Below are 16,126 nucleotides of genomic sequence, written 5' to 3' on the forward strand. Positions count from 1 at the left end.
AATTCATCAATAAGACATATCCGATATTTGTTTTCATTTGACTTCATCTGTTTGGAATTTGGATCAGATCCTGTGTTTATAAGAATGTTCTTTGTTCATCAATTCTTCACCGAAAATCTGTATTTGCAATGTTAACGACTCCAATGTAACATTCAGTACATCTTTTAAAAAACCTGAATATGCAGATTTAGTGACGGAAAACATGATACCCTGCTCTAAGAAATCGTAAAAAAAACTGCAGTTTAAACAGCTCAGCTGTGTCTCCCATTCATCATCAACTTCCGAGTGTCATCATGATGACTAGGTGAAGGCAAATCCTTTCTGAATCAAATGCAGAGAGTTTCTGAGCAGACATAAGCTTTTCCAAGAACAACAACTGGAAATTCTCAACGGCAACTGAACAAATAAACAATGACTTATCATGCCCACCCAACTTGCCTTACTTGTATCCAGTCACACAACGAAAAAGTTTGACATTCAGAGATAGAGACTGACTAGATTCGTCTGGTGATACCAAGTTTAAGAGGATCAAAAAAGTGAAGAGGACGAAGCTTTTAGAGAATAGATCAGGTTAGGACTAATGTTACCTTCGCGCAATTTCAAGTCGGTCAAGACATTTGCCGTAAACCAGCCGTCTCTCTTTTAGCTACATTGTAGGAGGAGGATTTATATCTGCTTTTGGCTTTTATGGAGCAGCATCTGCTTCCATTCTTTCGTTTGAGGAAGTACCCTCATTAATCAACTCAATGACACTCAAAGAATCGGGAATATATTTGACACGTATCATGTTCTCCATAACCTTCTCAGCTGCCTCCATTCCTCCCACTTTAGCAAAACCAGAGAGTAGAGCCCGGCATGTCGATATACTTAGCTTACACCCGTCCACAGCAGCGTTCTTGGCAAACATTTCATCCACGAACATAAGTGCTTTTGTCTTCATCCCTTCTTTCAGGAAAGCAGTAATGATGACACTGTACATTATGCTGTCTGGTTCAATTCCTGAGGCAATGGCCTCGTCGAATATAGCAAACATTTCCGATCTCCTACCCATTTTATCACACCCGTTTAGAAGAGATGTGTAAGTTACAACACTAGGCATCAGGTTTGCCTTCTGCATGTCCTGCAATAGCTCCTTTCCAGCTTCCAAATTTCCTTCCCTGCATAAATAATCTATCATGATGTTGTATGTTACGTCATTGGGCTTGCCATGCTTATCAAGCGACCCGTCCATCACCATATTTATCAGTTTTGTTTTTAATTCTGTTTTTCCGAACTTCAAAACCCAGTTGATCAAAGCATTGAAGGGGGCGGTAGAAGAGCCACAACTCATCTCTTTTGTCTCGAAGATGGCTATAGCTCTTCCCAAATCGTTCCATCTGCAACACCCATCCACAAGTGTCGTGTACACAAAACTGTCAGGAGCTAATCCCTTTGGTTTCATCTCGTCAAATAACCGAAAAGCCTCCTCTAGATCCCCATATTTGCAACAACCATCGATGATTGTACAGTACGTCACTGCATTAGGGGGGAAACCTTTTCCTGACATTCCGTTGAAAATTTCTTTAGCTCTTTCGATGTCACCAGACTTGCAAAAGCCACCAAGCAACATGTTGTATATGATGACATTAGGAGTCACACCTTCTTGAACCATCTCATCAAAAATACGAGAAGCCGTTTCCATATTTCCCAACTTAGAAAACCCATCAATGAGTGTACCGTAAGAGTATACATCAGGTGCTACACCCTTTCCACGCATTTCCTGGAAAATCTCCTCCGCATCGTCTACTTTACCGTTTTTAACGAGACCATTCATAAGAACAGTGTATGTCTTAGCATCCCCTGGGATCCCTTGTTCAACCATGGATCTGAATGCTGAACACGCCTCAATTATTTTTCCCTTTTTGCAATACTCACTGATCAGACCGGTGCACAAGACCTTATTTGGAACCACACCACACTCCACCATCTCTTTCAAATATTTCTCTGCGGATGCAAATTCCCCTGCTTCTATATATCCACTGATAAAAGCCCCGTAGGTGAAAGCATCAGGCTTTAATCCGTTTTCAACCATTTCAACCAGATAAGACCTTGCTTCGTCCATCCTTTTGGCCTTTGAAAGACCAATTATAAGGGAATTGTAGCAGAATGTGTCTGGTGCAATCCCTTGTTCCTTCATTTCTTTCAGCACCCTCACAGCATCTCCAAACCTACCTTTCTGGAGAAAGGTTTTGATCAATGTTGTGTATATAACCACATTGGGTCTGCAGCCGCTTGCACCCATCTCCTTCACAATCTTATAAGCTCCATCGATGTCCCCAGAAGAACACATGCCCTTAACCGTTGTACCATAAGTATATGGAGATATGACAATGTTCCTCCTTTTCATTTCAACAAGTAACTCATAACCCTTAAGTGCATTCTTTCCTTGAACGTATCCCTCGACCAAACTAGCAAAAGCTCGAGCACCTGGTGTCACTCCGGACGCGATCATCCCATCAAAGAGAGCTATTGCCTTCTCCATCGCCCCTTCTTTTGACATCACACAAATATAAGAATCATACATCTTAGGATCAATGTTCATCCCAAGAGAAACCATCTCATGGACTAGTCCATTTGCAGCGTCTGCATCCCTCCCCTTCAGTAAACCCTCGATCAGTATACTGCAAGTGATATTATCAGGAAACACACCAAAACTATTCATCTCTACCACCAACGCTTTAGCATCATCTAGTCTCTTCCGCTTACACATCCCACCTACAAGTATATTAAATGACTGCTTCGATGGCACCAATCCTTTGATAATCATCCTCTTCTTTAGCTCAAGAGCTTCATCCACATCTCCCTTCTTACACAACGCTTCGTTTACCAAGCCATACACAGCCACACTCACCATCCCAAACTTTTCTTCGGCTTTAAGAAGAACATCTTTTGCCAGCTGAACATTCCCACCTCTGCAATGTGCACCAATCAACTTTTCATAACCGTGCACATCAAACACTAGACTTCTCTCAGCCATCTCATTATACACATCCCAAAACAAATCAAGACGATTCCTCTTCAAAAACGCATCCAACAAATAGTTACATCTTGACGAATCAAGAACCAAATCCTTAGTGTTTGTAATCACAAAAGCAGCTTCGTCTAAAAACCCTTTTTCAATATACACATCAATCAAGATCCCATACACAACTCCGCCGCCATCACTCAACTCTCGCGAACATCTCGCAACCGAGCTCAAAACCTCAGATACAGGCCACTTCCTCTCAATCATCCTGATTGCAACACTACGAGCTTGCCCTAAACTACCGAAGCTACACAAACCTAAAGCGAGAAACGAAAACGAATCAAGTTTCTGCTCCGTGACCTTCTGAGAATCCACCCAATTGAAGAAGCTCAGAAGCTTAGCGGGATCATCGACGCGTTTTGATCGCAGAACGGAGAGAACGACGTCTGGGTTTATCTCCGCCGCGAGATTCGAAGACACCAAGGCGTCGCGCCAGTTCGCCGTATTGAGGATTCCCGCTATTTCGGCTGATGCGTCGGGAGGTTTCCCGATGTGAACGGAAAACGATCGGAGAAGTAAACATCTGCTCCTAAACAACGTTGAGCCTATCATCTCCGATACCGGCGATTCAACAACCTCGTCGGCGAAGATTAAATTGAGATACAAAAAACAATTATGAAAATATATATCCATTAGGCTCGTTTTATTTGGGCCTTTGGGCCCAAACAGTTACGGGGGCACGAGAACAAGCCCTTAAACCGCCAAAATGTATGTCCGGTAGTTTGGAAGTTTAGATCATTGGTATGAGTGAAAAAATAATAATAGAAGTTCATTGGTATGTTTATTTTGCATTTCCACCTGATTTACCGATTTTGATAAAAAGTTTTAATATGGTTTTACGAAGTGCTATATTACTATTGTCGAATTAAATAATAATATTGTGTAGGTCTCAAGAAATTTATTCATCATATATGGAGAGGTTATGGGAGAGATATGATGAAGATCCCCACCCACTAGACTACTAGAGTGGGAATTTCAAATGGTGCATGAATGTTTACCCAAATACATAGTGTATGAAATGCATGGTTTGACCAAGTTTCTTTCTTATTTTGTTTTGATATGAGAGCCAAACCAAATCCAGAAAAGTCGACGGGTATGGGTAAACATGAACTAACACTAAAACGTGTCATGGTTAATTCCACGACAGTGGGTGTAAGTATATTACTATGTATCCTAGATGATTCTTATATAAATACGTGACAGGTCGAAAGAAATTGTGTGTTTAACCGCGTTTGTAATATAGTTAACGAATTTTTAAAGGGATAATTATTTTTCATAAAACTCATCTTAAAAGTATATGCCAGATCCCTTAAACAATCACTTTAATCATTAAAACTACTACTAATTGTGGCTAATTAGATTAATTATTTTTCACCATGGAGAGAAGCGATAAACTATGGATGACACTTGCTATGGATGAAACTTTAAAGTAAGGATGATCTTGAGATTCTTGAGTTGTAATCATTTTAATATAAATTTTAATATCTTAAAAGTTATAATTTTAATTTATTTATTTTTAACAATCCTTTTTAGTTATAGTTTTAATTTTAATTTATAATTTATAAATATCTGAAGACAAAACTATTGTTTTATTTATATATATAACCAATCATGCATTACATTTTTGAACATACTAACATAGATAAGTAATAAGTTTGGATGCGAGTTCAGTTCAAAAATCACTGAAAACATAATGGCTGATGTAGGAAATCAATACTTCACACATAAATTATTGTTAAATGGTGCTTTATACTATTGTTACACTTCTCCAAGTTGATTAAACTTTCCACAACAAAATAATTTGAATGATTGTGTTGGAAGGAAGGAAGCAGTGACTAAAGAAAACAGCTTAACCAAGCACGACTAAAAATCATATTAGAGGGAGTCATCGTCATTAGATCCAACTAATTATTATTGTTTATGAAACCCATAGACCCAAGTTGGCTCAATAAACTGGTGCATTCCATTTTAACAACCACTAAGTTAATTGATAGCATAAAATAATAATTAGCTTCCGTTGCAGTCAAAGAAAACGATTACAAGTATTTGTTTTCTTAAAGTGATGTTTAGTCAGAAATGGCATATCTTCTTCTTTTTTTTTCATTAAGAAAGAAAAGTTTTCTAGATTCTATTAGCAAACAGTTATATTATGAAAAAGATTAACTACTCTGTCTAACCAAAATAAATATTCCTGATAAACTTTAAAACCAACTGTTTTTTCTTTTACATTCCAAAATTTATGTAAGATCTGTAGATAGTTTTTGATTTCTAACTCGAGTTCAATTTTCTAGCGGCGATTTTAAATAGTATAAGCCGACAACATTGAAGCATTGTCGGTGTGGGAGAATCCGTATTCGTTACAGAATTAATAAATTTATTTTTGTCGTATTTTGTTCATAATTTGACCCGATCAAATATAATTATTATGAAATTATTCATAATTATTAATTAGATGAACCTAACCACAAGGACAGGAGGCTCGACACTTTACAAGTCGGCAAAATGATAGAGGCTGGTCATTTGAAACAAAAATAAAAGATTAAAGAGTATCTAATAAAAACATCATATTATCATTTTCTAATTAGAAAGTACACTAATTTTGAAAATGATTCAAGCTTTACAGATAAATTCTCGAGATAGTATCCTACTCCCTCTGTTCCACAAAGATAAATTTTTTAGTATTTTCACACATATTAATAAACACATTAAACTACCATAATAAATGTATCATTTTCTGTAATTTTAAATTTTCAATAACTTTTAACCAATAGTAATTCAATAAAGTCAATTAATTTTCTCGAAATTTACAATTTTTTCATAGAAAACACAAAAAATACATCTTTTTGAAACAATTTTTTTTTTTAAAGTCTATCATTAAGGAACGGAGTGAGTACTCTGTTTCAGTCAATTAAATTATTTTACTTACATGTCAATCATTAGTAAAGTCCTGAAATTTTTTATTATTTAATTGGTTGTTGACTTTTGAATTTTAATTAGATCTAAAATAAAAAAATAAGTCTACAACCAGTTAATATCACTTAACAACCAAAATAATATTACAAACAATAAATGTCAAAATTATAGAAAAAGCAATAATGTTCAATTGATTATTTTTATTTTTTATAAGATAATGAATAGAAAATAATTTATGGAAATTGACATAAATAGTTTTATATTCTTATATAGAGAATTATATTCGATGAAAAAATATAATTATATTCTTTTTTATAGATAAAGTATTATAATAATTATTAATGTTTTATAATGTTATATATGATCTATAAATCATTTATAAAGATTTAAAACCTTTATAACCTTATTTATCATGGTTTACAAAATCATTTTATTGTAAATTTAATTTATTTATAAGAGTTTATAAACCATTTGTAAAATAAAAATAGAAATTAAATATTGAACTAGAAGTTACTTAAGTAACTTTTGCATACATGTCGATCATTGGTGAAATGTTAAGAAGATTATTATAATATTTTTGGTCGATGGTTTTTAATTTTATTTATTTTTAACTACATAAAAATAAAAATAAAACTAGAAATAATTAATATCAGTTGCCAAATAATCTAAATACTTTTACAAGTAATGATTTATTGTAACTAATTGTTGGAATAATAGAAAGAGTAATAATTTTTGATTAATTCTTTATAGTTATAAATTACATAATATAATGAACGAAATTTTTATATAAAAATCACTATAATAATTTAATATTTTACACAAAGAATTATATTCATATAAGTATACGATAACTATTAATGTCTTATATAATTTATACATGCTTTATAAATCATTATAAAGTTTTGGAAAAAATTATAAATCATATATATAGTTTTCTGAAAAGTTAAATTCTATTATTATGGCTTCCAAAATCATTTTATCAGAATTTTAAAATTATTAGTAAGAGCGTATAAATCAGTTGTAAGAGAAAACTAGAAAATTTTGGAAAACAAAGATAAATTTACAATAAAAAAATGTTATGCTTTTCATTAAAAAAAATAAAATTAATGATAATTACGTATCAATATAAATGCATGATTATTGCAATGTACACTGGAAAATATTCAATATATAAGCTATGAAGATTGGATGAATTATATTCAACCAAACATGTGAGAACATTGCAATCATAAAATGTTTTGAATTTTACTTAAAGAGACCATATATAGTAAATAAGGTAATGTGATGGTTGAAAAGGATTATAAGGCGGGTTTTGGTTTATTGATGGTATGGTTTGGCTTGATATTTAGAGAGAGAGATTTTTTTTGGAAAACAATTATGTAAGAAAATTATGATGACATTAACAATGCATGTTAAAATGTGATAAAAAGTGAAATTATAATGAGAAAAATAAGAAGAGGTTGAAGAAGATGAATAATATGTGTTGGAAAAGTTAATATGATAACTACATATATAATTCTATTGACATTTGTTATTACTAAATAGTAAATACTCATCATTTATTTTGCATCAATTTTATAAAAATTTCGCAACTGATAATTAATTTGCATCAAAATTAAACGAGGTGATTGATAATATAATGATTATAAAGTGTTCAAAAATAGATCTTATGATTTGCAGTTCATGAGTTTGTTAATTGTTTCATCAAGATCATGTAAAATAAATATTTCTAGTGATTTTGATTAATATTACTAAATTATCACTGAATCACATTCTTCTAAAAATACAGTACTGAGATTTTAAATTTTCAGTATTTGGAGCTAAAAATATATTTTTAATGTTCTAATTATTATTCTAAATTTATAGCATTATGTAATTTTCATATATTTATATACGTAAATTAGAGATGACAAACAGGTTGTCCTATTCCGTCATGTCCCAGAGCGTAGCAGGATTGTCTTCAAGCGGGTCACGACGGGCCAGGTCCCTGCAGGCCGCTGTCTTCGGAATAGCTGCCCAAACCTGCCCCGTTATATGTACAAGCCTTTGCAGATCGGCTCGCGGAACATGGACATTATTTATCAGTTATTGATTTGCTTATTTCTTATTTAAAAACAATAGTTGTAATTATTTTTGTCACACTCCAAACATATTAACATATTAAGTAAAGATAATTGTAAAAGATGTTTTTCATTAGCTTATAACTCATAAATTCATAACCAATGCTTTAGTTTGATGAATCCAAAAATTAATAAAACAAACACAAAATCAAGCGATCAATGAAATTAAATAAAAAGAAAACACCAAATCAAAACAGCGCCTAAGCTCAAATTGTTATCGGAGGAGCTCTTTTTGTTTTCTTAAGAAAAGCCACACGAATCACCTTCTTTTCACTCTCTTTCTCTCATTTTTTTTCCAGGTAAACAGAAATGATGAAAAAAGAGACGCGAGTCCTTCTAATCCACATGCCCATCCCAAAAATGTCCAGTTCCACGACAAACGATTTCGTGAGGTCTGCTAATTTACGAGTTTGGAAAACTCCGGTCCAATACCGCTCCATCCGTGGTCCAGATTCATTATTGTTATTTCTACCGTGAATCCATAGACAACTGCCTGGTATAATTTTAAACCATAAAAGTCGTTGAAAAATGTATATATTATCTGTTGGGGCTTAGACGGTCTTAAATGTTCAGCATAAACGCCTATGCTGCCTCGACACTTGCTATATGGCTATATAATTAATCAAAACGTAGATTGATTTTACTTAGAGATAATCAAATATGTTATCTCTAATTGACTTGATAGAGGGAAGTTATCTTCTATGGTGGAGACATGCAATTACTTTAACATGAGAAGATAATGTTGAATCTATATTTTAATTGATCCCATGATGATAAGTCCTTTTGACGTACATGGGTGGCTATAATTATGCGTATGTATTAATGGGTTTTGTTTGTCTTTACATGGAAATTTCTGTGTTTCTATTGTAGTTAGGTAAAATTCATGTGAACGGTATTCGTACGATATATAAATTACCTAAACAAAAGTTTTATGATCAAAATAGCACACAGGAGAAAAAACAACTAAAATATGTTATATTAAAAAATAAAGCTAAACACATTTAATGAATAATAGATTAATAAAAAATTGGATAAATCTCTTAAAAGAACATAATTTTTTTCAACAAAAAGCACAAATGACTAAAAGAGATTTCACTAAAAATGTAAAAGACATCTATACATTTACTCTATAAATAAGATAAATAATAAAATAAATATTTCTAGAAAAAAACTTTTCAATTCAAAATATTTTTTGAGTTTTCATTTTTTTTTAAAAAAAAATTGATTTAAAAAAACTATTTTAAGTTTTTTTAATTATAAATCTTGATTATCATTATTTTAAATAACTTCTTAAACCCACCTCACCAAACTCTCTCCTTTAAATCTAAGATTTGAATTTATTTCTTTATTTTTTTTTGACAGCAAGATTTGAATTTATATTAGTTAATCTTATGGATATAAATATAATTTACATTTTAGTGAAACATATTTTGGTCATTTTTAACTTAGTGTGCTATTTTTGTGATAAAACTTGTTTGAGTCTATCCTAAAGTATTTTTCTAAATATTTTAATAATTATTATTTTAAATTTATATCATAAATTTTAAATTCTAGATCCTAAACCCCATCCCTAAAATCTAAACTTATAGGATATATATATATATATTATTTTTTTTTCTGGTCTTAACTGAATTTGTCATTTTTCTATTTTGTCTGTGTTATTTTCAAGATAGTATTTTGTGCTATTAGAAGATATTTCTCTTATGTATCTAGCATAACTCTATTTTTATATGTTACATAAGTGTGCGGTAATTTACATCTAGATAAATATACAGAAACATAACACAATGCTTTGTTTACCTGACATTAAAGAAAACAATATTTTTTAAATAGCAATGTAACTAATTGCAAATGGTTGCAGACGATAATACATGTTACTATAGATGCAGGTAGGTACGGTGCTTTATATAGCTGGACCGTTTAAAAGTTTCTGTTGTGTGTTTCTTCCAGCTTTATGATTCTCACTTTTTCTGGGAGAAAAATTTAAAAGTCATTAACAAAAAACAATTATGTCAATAAAACATAATTAGGTGTATTAAACATTTAAACATATTATAAAACAAACAAATCCCTTATATACTAAAGCACAAGTCACAAGACCAACAAAATTTTGACACATGGAATATGTTTAACAATTTTATAAAAAATTACAAATGTCAAAAAAAAAAAATAAACAGTTTCGTCTTTCTTAACTGATTTCTATGTATTATTTTTATTTATTTTTTATATAAAATCTCCTTAATATTTCTCACAACTACTCCCATGATCTCATTATATCTGAAACTGTTACAGTGCCATAAATTCAACTTCATCTCTTATTGCACGTAAATTCCTAAGTTTTTCTGCAGAGGCTCCAATGACTCTCTCCGAAAATGTGATGACATTTCAGTTTCTAACTAAATAGATCGAAACTTTCTAATGTTCGTATCTACATTTCTGAGATCAACATAGTCTCTTGCTATGGGCGACGGATAGACAAGCGCACAACAAAATTGGCCGATGAAGGTTAAAGTGAGGTTAGTGAGACTTAAAATGCCCAAACTCTTTATGCTCAAAGGATAATTTTCTTTATGTTGATTTTTTATTCACAAATCTTTTTCTCCTAATCTTCTTATAACCTTTTTCCTCTTTTAGATATTAGCAGAAGCTACATATTGCAAAATGAAAAAGTGACGCGATCAAAATATGTCGGTAACATTTCAAAATGGACTAAATCTATTATCGCTGAAATATATATGTTTTATATATTGTGCTTGTGGTTGATTATTCAGGGAACGAGAGTTAGAGAGACTCCTATGGGAGCACATGCACAAGACTTCTAACTTTAGAAGCACCACAAGAAAAAAACAGAGAAAAATTTGTTGAGAACCAGAAGGTAACAAATGTGATAAAGAAACTCGGATGGTAGGGGAAACGATAAAGATTCATGTCTACTTTCAAGAGCAAGACCTAATCTGATGAGGTTAGTCTTCCTATTTTTATTTGCATGTTTATATTTTTATTTTCATTGAAAATGATACAAACGAATTGACCAAAGAAAACAACAGCAGATAGACGAAGGAAAAAAAAAACAAAAAGATTGGTATTTTAATTTGCTCTGTGCAAGAGATATGCCTTCTCTCAATTTGTTTGCATGTGTAATGATTTATTTTGTTTTGAAAATACGATCAATAATTTACAGTTTGGGTTTATAAGGGATTGTTGCAAGATATAACATCAAACTTCTTTCCCGTGCAATGCACTGGAGATAATACTAGTACTACTACTAAATAAGACGTCATAATTTGTAGTTAAGCCTAGCCCGTTTCTTCACCAAAACGACAGCACGCAACGTGCGTGACTAGACGTAACCAAACTCGATAGGAACAAACTTTAAAATAAAATAAAAAGAAAAAGAAAAACACGAGTAATTCATTCTGGCTTTTACCTGCGAGACCCACGTGCGTTGGAAAGGAGACTGCTAACCAACGTGGCCTATGTTCATTAGTTTCCTGAATAACCGACAAGTCACTCCAGCGTTACCCTCTCCCAAGGTAAAAACGACTCCAATTAAAAATCCTTTTTAATAGAATGTCTCGAGTCCACCAATCAGATCTGAGAAGCCAATCAGACCTCATTCGCAATAAATTGGATTGAATAACTTCGCTTCGAGTCCGCCCGTCAGCGCGTGTGTTTCACTGGTTCGATATGAGAAAGTGCGATATGACATGGCATGTTGCGATAAAGATGAAAGACCAGATTTATTTTTTATGTCTTGAATTAAAAACCAAAGAACCTGAGTTTGTAAATTCTACTCTAATTTTAGTGTTTCCTTATTGAAGTTTAGTTATACTAAAAATTATGCGAAAATACTCATATAACGGGCAGTGTTTTATTTATTTTTCGTTCAAATTTTAATACGTTCTCGTTTTAATGAATGGTTTTTAAAAAGTAACAATAATTTCAATAAACTAATTGGAGTATTAATTATTAAGCAGGGAAGTAGGGGTTGGTCTGTAGGTTAGGGTTCAAAAATGGGAAAAGATTAGAAGAATGGAAGCATGAAGATATATGACCCATTTCTTGAATTAATGCTCCTTAATCTGACGACACGTGTAGGCCCCACGTGTGATCACTTCACATTATTTTTAAAATGTAAAACAAAACACAGTCCAGCATTAGAATATTATATGCTCCCTCCCTTTTACTATGTAATTAACGCCCACTCTAATTTTTAATTAACTGTACAAAGGTAACCCCAAAACATCTTGTCATGGGTTGGTGATGACACATTAGCAGTGCTAAAGAATGATTCCTTTTCTTTTTGCTAATGGGGTTCTACAGTGTAATATCATATGATAACTCTCCTACTCTTAACACAGCATAGGAAAATACTCAAGCCATGTCTTAATATTTCGAATACCGTATAAAATATTTATTGATACCAAACAAGATTTCTTAACTAGAAAGCCAGCACGAAAAATAGAGCACATTTTCCTCGTTTTCCATCAACCCTATTTTTCCAATTCGCAGCATCCGTCATCAAGAATATAGAAACAAAAATAAAAAAAAGTTGTTTGGCCATACAGATTTACTTTAGCTATTAGTATCAGTAATTGACAAGAAAGGGAACATTCACGTGTGTGAGTATGTACTAAATACTAATTAACTACACACATCTCGATAGTTGTTATATCCGTTCGGATCAACTATAACAAAATTCAGGTTTGGAATGGTAACCCGCTTCCCGCCCCACCCCGCAGTTAACACTAACAAAAATCTCTATATATACTTTATATCTATACATTTTTATAACTGTTAGAACCGCACTGCAGTTAAACCGTTTGTTCCGTACCGCTCAACCCGCAGTCACTATTCAGAGCCTGAATTATCTTTGTATCCCGCAAGCTTCTAGTCAAACTTCTCGATTGAACTAGAGGTCATTTAAATTTTCCAAATGTATTTTTTTGACTTCAAAATCAACTACTTCCCAAGAACGCAAAATAAAATTACTGATTCGCTGGTTAGGAATGCCCGTTCTTTTCATAGATCTTTTTTGTTTTATTGGTTATACTATTCCGGTCTGGTTACTCAAATCACCTCAGACTTAGTAATAGAATAGTCGTTTGTTGTAAAAAAACATCGAGTTTTTATACATTTAAAAAAATATATATTTATATTAATCGTCCCAAAACGGAAAAGAGTTTGGATTATAGACACGACTCGAACAAAACAACTCAAATCACAAATTTTCTAACTAGCTTCGTTCGACCAACTAATCCGATACATTCTGTTAATTTTGATCTTAATTTTCCAAAACTAATCTGATACATTCCGTTAATTCAGATCTTAATTTTCCAAAACTTGAATATCGTTCTCAACCGTTGACATGAACCACGAGAAAGTGAGATTCACCGCGTTTTTCCGGATGTCGAGACTTTCCTTCTAATACCTGATGAACTCATCAATGCCTATATTCTTCACTGACAACAGAGACTTCGCTTGACGTTTCCAATGTAGGTTTTTATACATTGTTTTTTATATTTTATTCCTTATGTTCCTAAAAGATTTATGTTATAGATTTTTCACACTTAAGAAACATTTAAAATTGTATTTTCCAATACATTGTTTTTCTTAATTAAATATTTCCAATAACTTTTAAGCAATGAGATTTTATTAAACACAATTGTATTTTTGAAAGTACAACATTAATTAAGGTATTGAAAATGTAAAAAATGTATCTTTTTAAAATATTTTTTTTCTTCTAAAAAATAGATCTTTAAGAAAGAGAGGGAGTATCTTTTAAACAAATCTGATATTGTACCATTTAGTCTATGTTAGTTTGCCAAACTCTGTATTTATTAGTGTACTATTAGTTTCAATTATAGGTGCATCACTATGTATATGTCCGAACAATGGTCCAAAATGTTCTGTAAAATACAGAAACTATGTATATATATATATATTTTTAAAAAAATTGAACAAGGTTGATTGTTCATCTGGATAATTAGCAAGATAATAAATAATGTAGGATTAATTATGATACAAATTAACTGTTTTACAAATTATCAACAAGCTGAACACATGCTTTGCAAAAGCTGTGTCTACTTTTTGTGTTTGATTATAAAATTGACAAGGTATAAAATTCGAAGGCTTTCAGGACACCAAATAAATATTTATTTATATGTTGATAGACATACGCTTAAAGACTCCACATAGTTTAAGATACGGATTAACAAAGTACTACATAAACTAAAGAAAAGAAAAGAAAAGAGTTTTTCTTTTTAACGGACAAAGATTCCTACTATGGTTGCTTTAAGACCACACACAAATGCTGCACAGTACTTGTGGGTCCCACTTCTCTACCAAGTGCGTTGCCAACACGTGAATTTTCTCCTCCCAATTTCTGGTTTATCATATGGTCTCCTATCCCATAAGACCAAGACTCTATAAAATATCTGTAAATATTAATTTAATTCATTATCTATTTTAAGTTGGACTGAAAATTTTGAATATTCTAATTTTACGAAACAAACCAAATATATATATACATATGTATGTATATATAAAATATATATACATATGTATATATATAACATTTATAAAAAAACAAAGTTAATTATAAATACTAATATTTTTAGAATATGATTTTAATGAATTATATGATTATATAATTATTATATTTTATATATGTTTACATATTTTATTTATTCACTAATTATCTAGGTATTAAATTTTTAATTTTTTTATTTTCATAACAAATAGTATATTACTATTTTATAATATTTTTGAATTTTTTTATCTTTTAATTTGTACGGATCTAATGTTTGGTTAAAAAATATAAATTTTTTGGAATGTTTCATAGCTATAGATTGAATTAAATTGGATAATTAATTATTTGAACGAAATAAATCATAACACAAGTAGCTTTAAAACTCCCGATCTAGATATTCGATTTATACCCATCTTTCTCGACATGATCTTGCATTCTTGTGTGTAACCCTTCTTTTTTTTTCTTTTTTTTTGTGTGTAACCCTTCCTTAAAACATTGTTTTAATAACTTCTTTATCCTATATATTTTTATTTATTTTCAGTCGTCAATTATATATTTATATAGGAGTATGTGTTTCTTTTGTCAATTCCAATATCTTGACTTATTCATGGTTTACGTGGTGTTAGAGGCGAAAGATTATGGTTTATAGTTGCGTGACTTGTCTCGTTAATCATAAGTCCATAACATATTACTAGAATGTAGACAATTATTTGTATCTATTGGTGCATTTTACGGCGGTGACATATTTCGATCAAGGAGCATAAAAACGTATCCCATGAAAAGAGAAACAGTATAGTATATCGGAACATCACATACGATTAGAACTAACTTTATAAACAAATATGTATATACGCCTGAGCGTTCGTTTTTTACTTTTTAGTTACAAAAAAAAACCTTCATAAACAAGTTAAACAATATAACTATTAGTAAAATATCTCCCATGTTCAAAAATCAAATTATGATGGACTTTTCTGATGGATTACGGACAAAATTAAACATGCATACACATAATATGGATGAATCATGAATGAATTATACTAGACGTAATTTGTGACATAGCAATCGTCTTTTTTTTAATACAATTATGAAACGTCTTTGTTTTTCCATAAAAAGAAAAACATGGTAATTTAAGTACAAGAGATTCACGAGACGAAAATTCGTGAAAGCGCAGGATAGCCGAAAGAGGTTGGAAAATGACACAGAGAAAATCAAAAGAGTGCTAAAATGCGCAAAATTTTATGGCGCCACGTAGCTATTCAATACTCTCTACGTCCACACAGACCTGCCTGTTCACAGCACGACAAAGCCACTACCCGATAAAAACACAACACCTTTCCCATTGACGCTCTCTTTCCACAAACACCGTTATCTTTTCAAAACCAATAAAAAAGCAGACGTGTGCTCACGACGTGTTGACGCCGTTAGTGACATCTAAAAAAAAAGTAAAAAGCATCCTTCATAGCTTCCTAATCGAAATTACTACGACCATCTAGACAT

The 16,126-nt window shown here is 31.7% G+C and overlaps 2 protein-coding genes across 2 annotated transcripts; both read right to left on the bottom strand.

Annotated features, from left to right (window-relative positions):
* Positions 1–102: 102 nt before the first annotated feature.
* Positions 103–3,663, bottom strand: LOC106347751 (pentatricopeptide repeat-containing protein At5g61990, mitochondrial). The gene is made up of 2 exons (XM_013787341.3): positions 588–3,663; positions 103–504 (listed from the first exon to the last, which is right to left on the bottom strand). Exon 1 carries the CDS (start codon positions 3,614–3,616, stop codon positions 686–688), a length of 2,931 nt encoding a protein of 976 aa, XP_013642795.2. The 5' UTR covers positions 3,617–3,663; the 3' UTR covers positions 103–504; positions 588–685.
* Positions 3,664–11,084: 7,421 nt separating this feature from the next.
* LOC111199005 lies at positions 11,085–15,042 on the bottom strand. Its single transcript, XM_022688411.2, is given in 3 exon segments — positions 11,085–14,440; positions 14,443–14,502; positions 15,039–15,042. Coding segments are annotated over 3 exon segments (144 nt in total). The 3' UTR covers positions 11,085–14,360.
* Between the last annotated feature and the right edge of the window lie 1,084 nt (positions 15,043–16,126).

Source organism: Brassica napus, chromosome A6, assembly GCF_020379485.1.
Source record: "Brassica napus cultivar Da-Ae chromosome A6, Da-Ae, whole genome shotgun sequence".
Classification (NCBI taxonomy): domain Eukaryota; kingdom Viridiplantae; phylum Streptophyta; class Magnoliopsida; order Brassicales; family Brassicaceae; genus Brassica; species Brassica napus.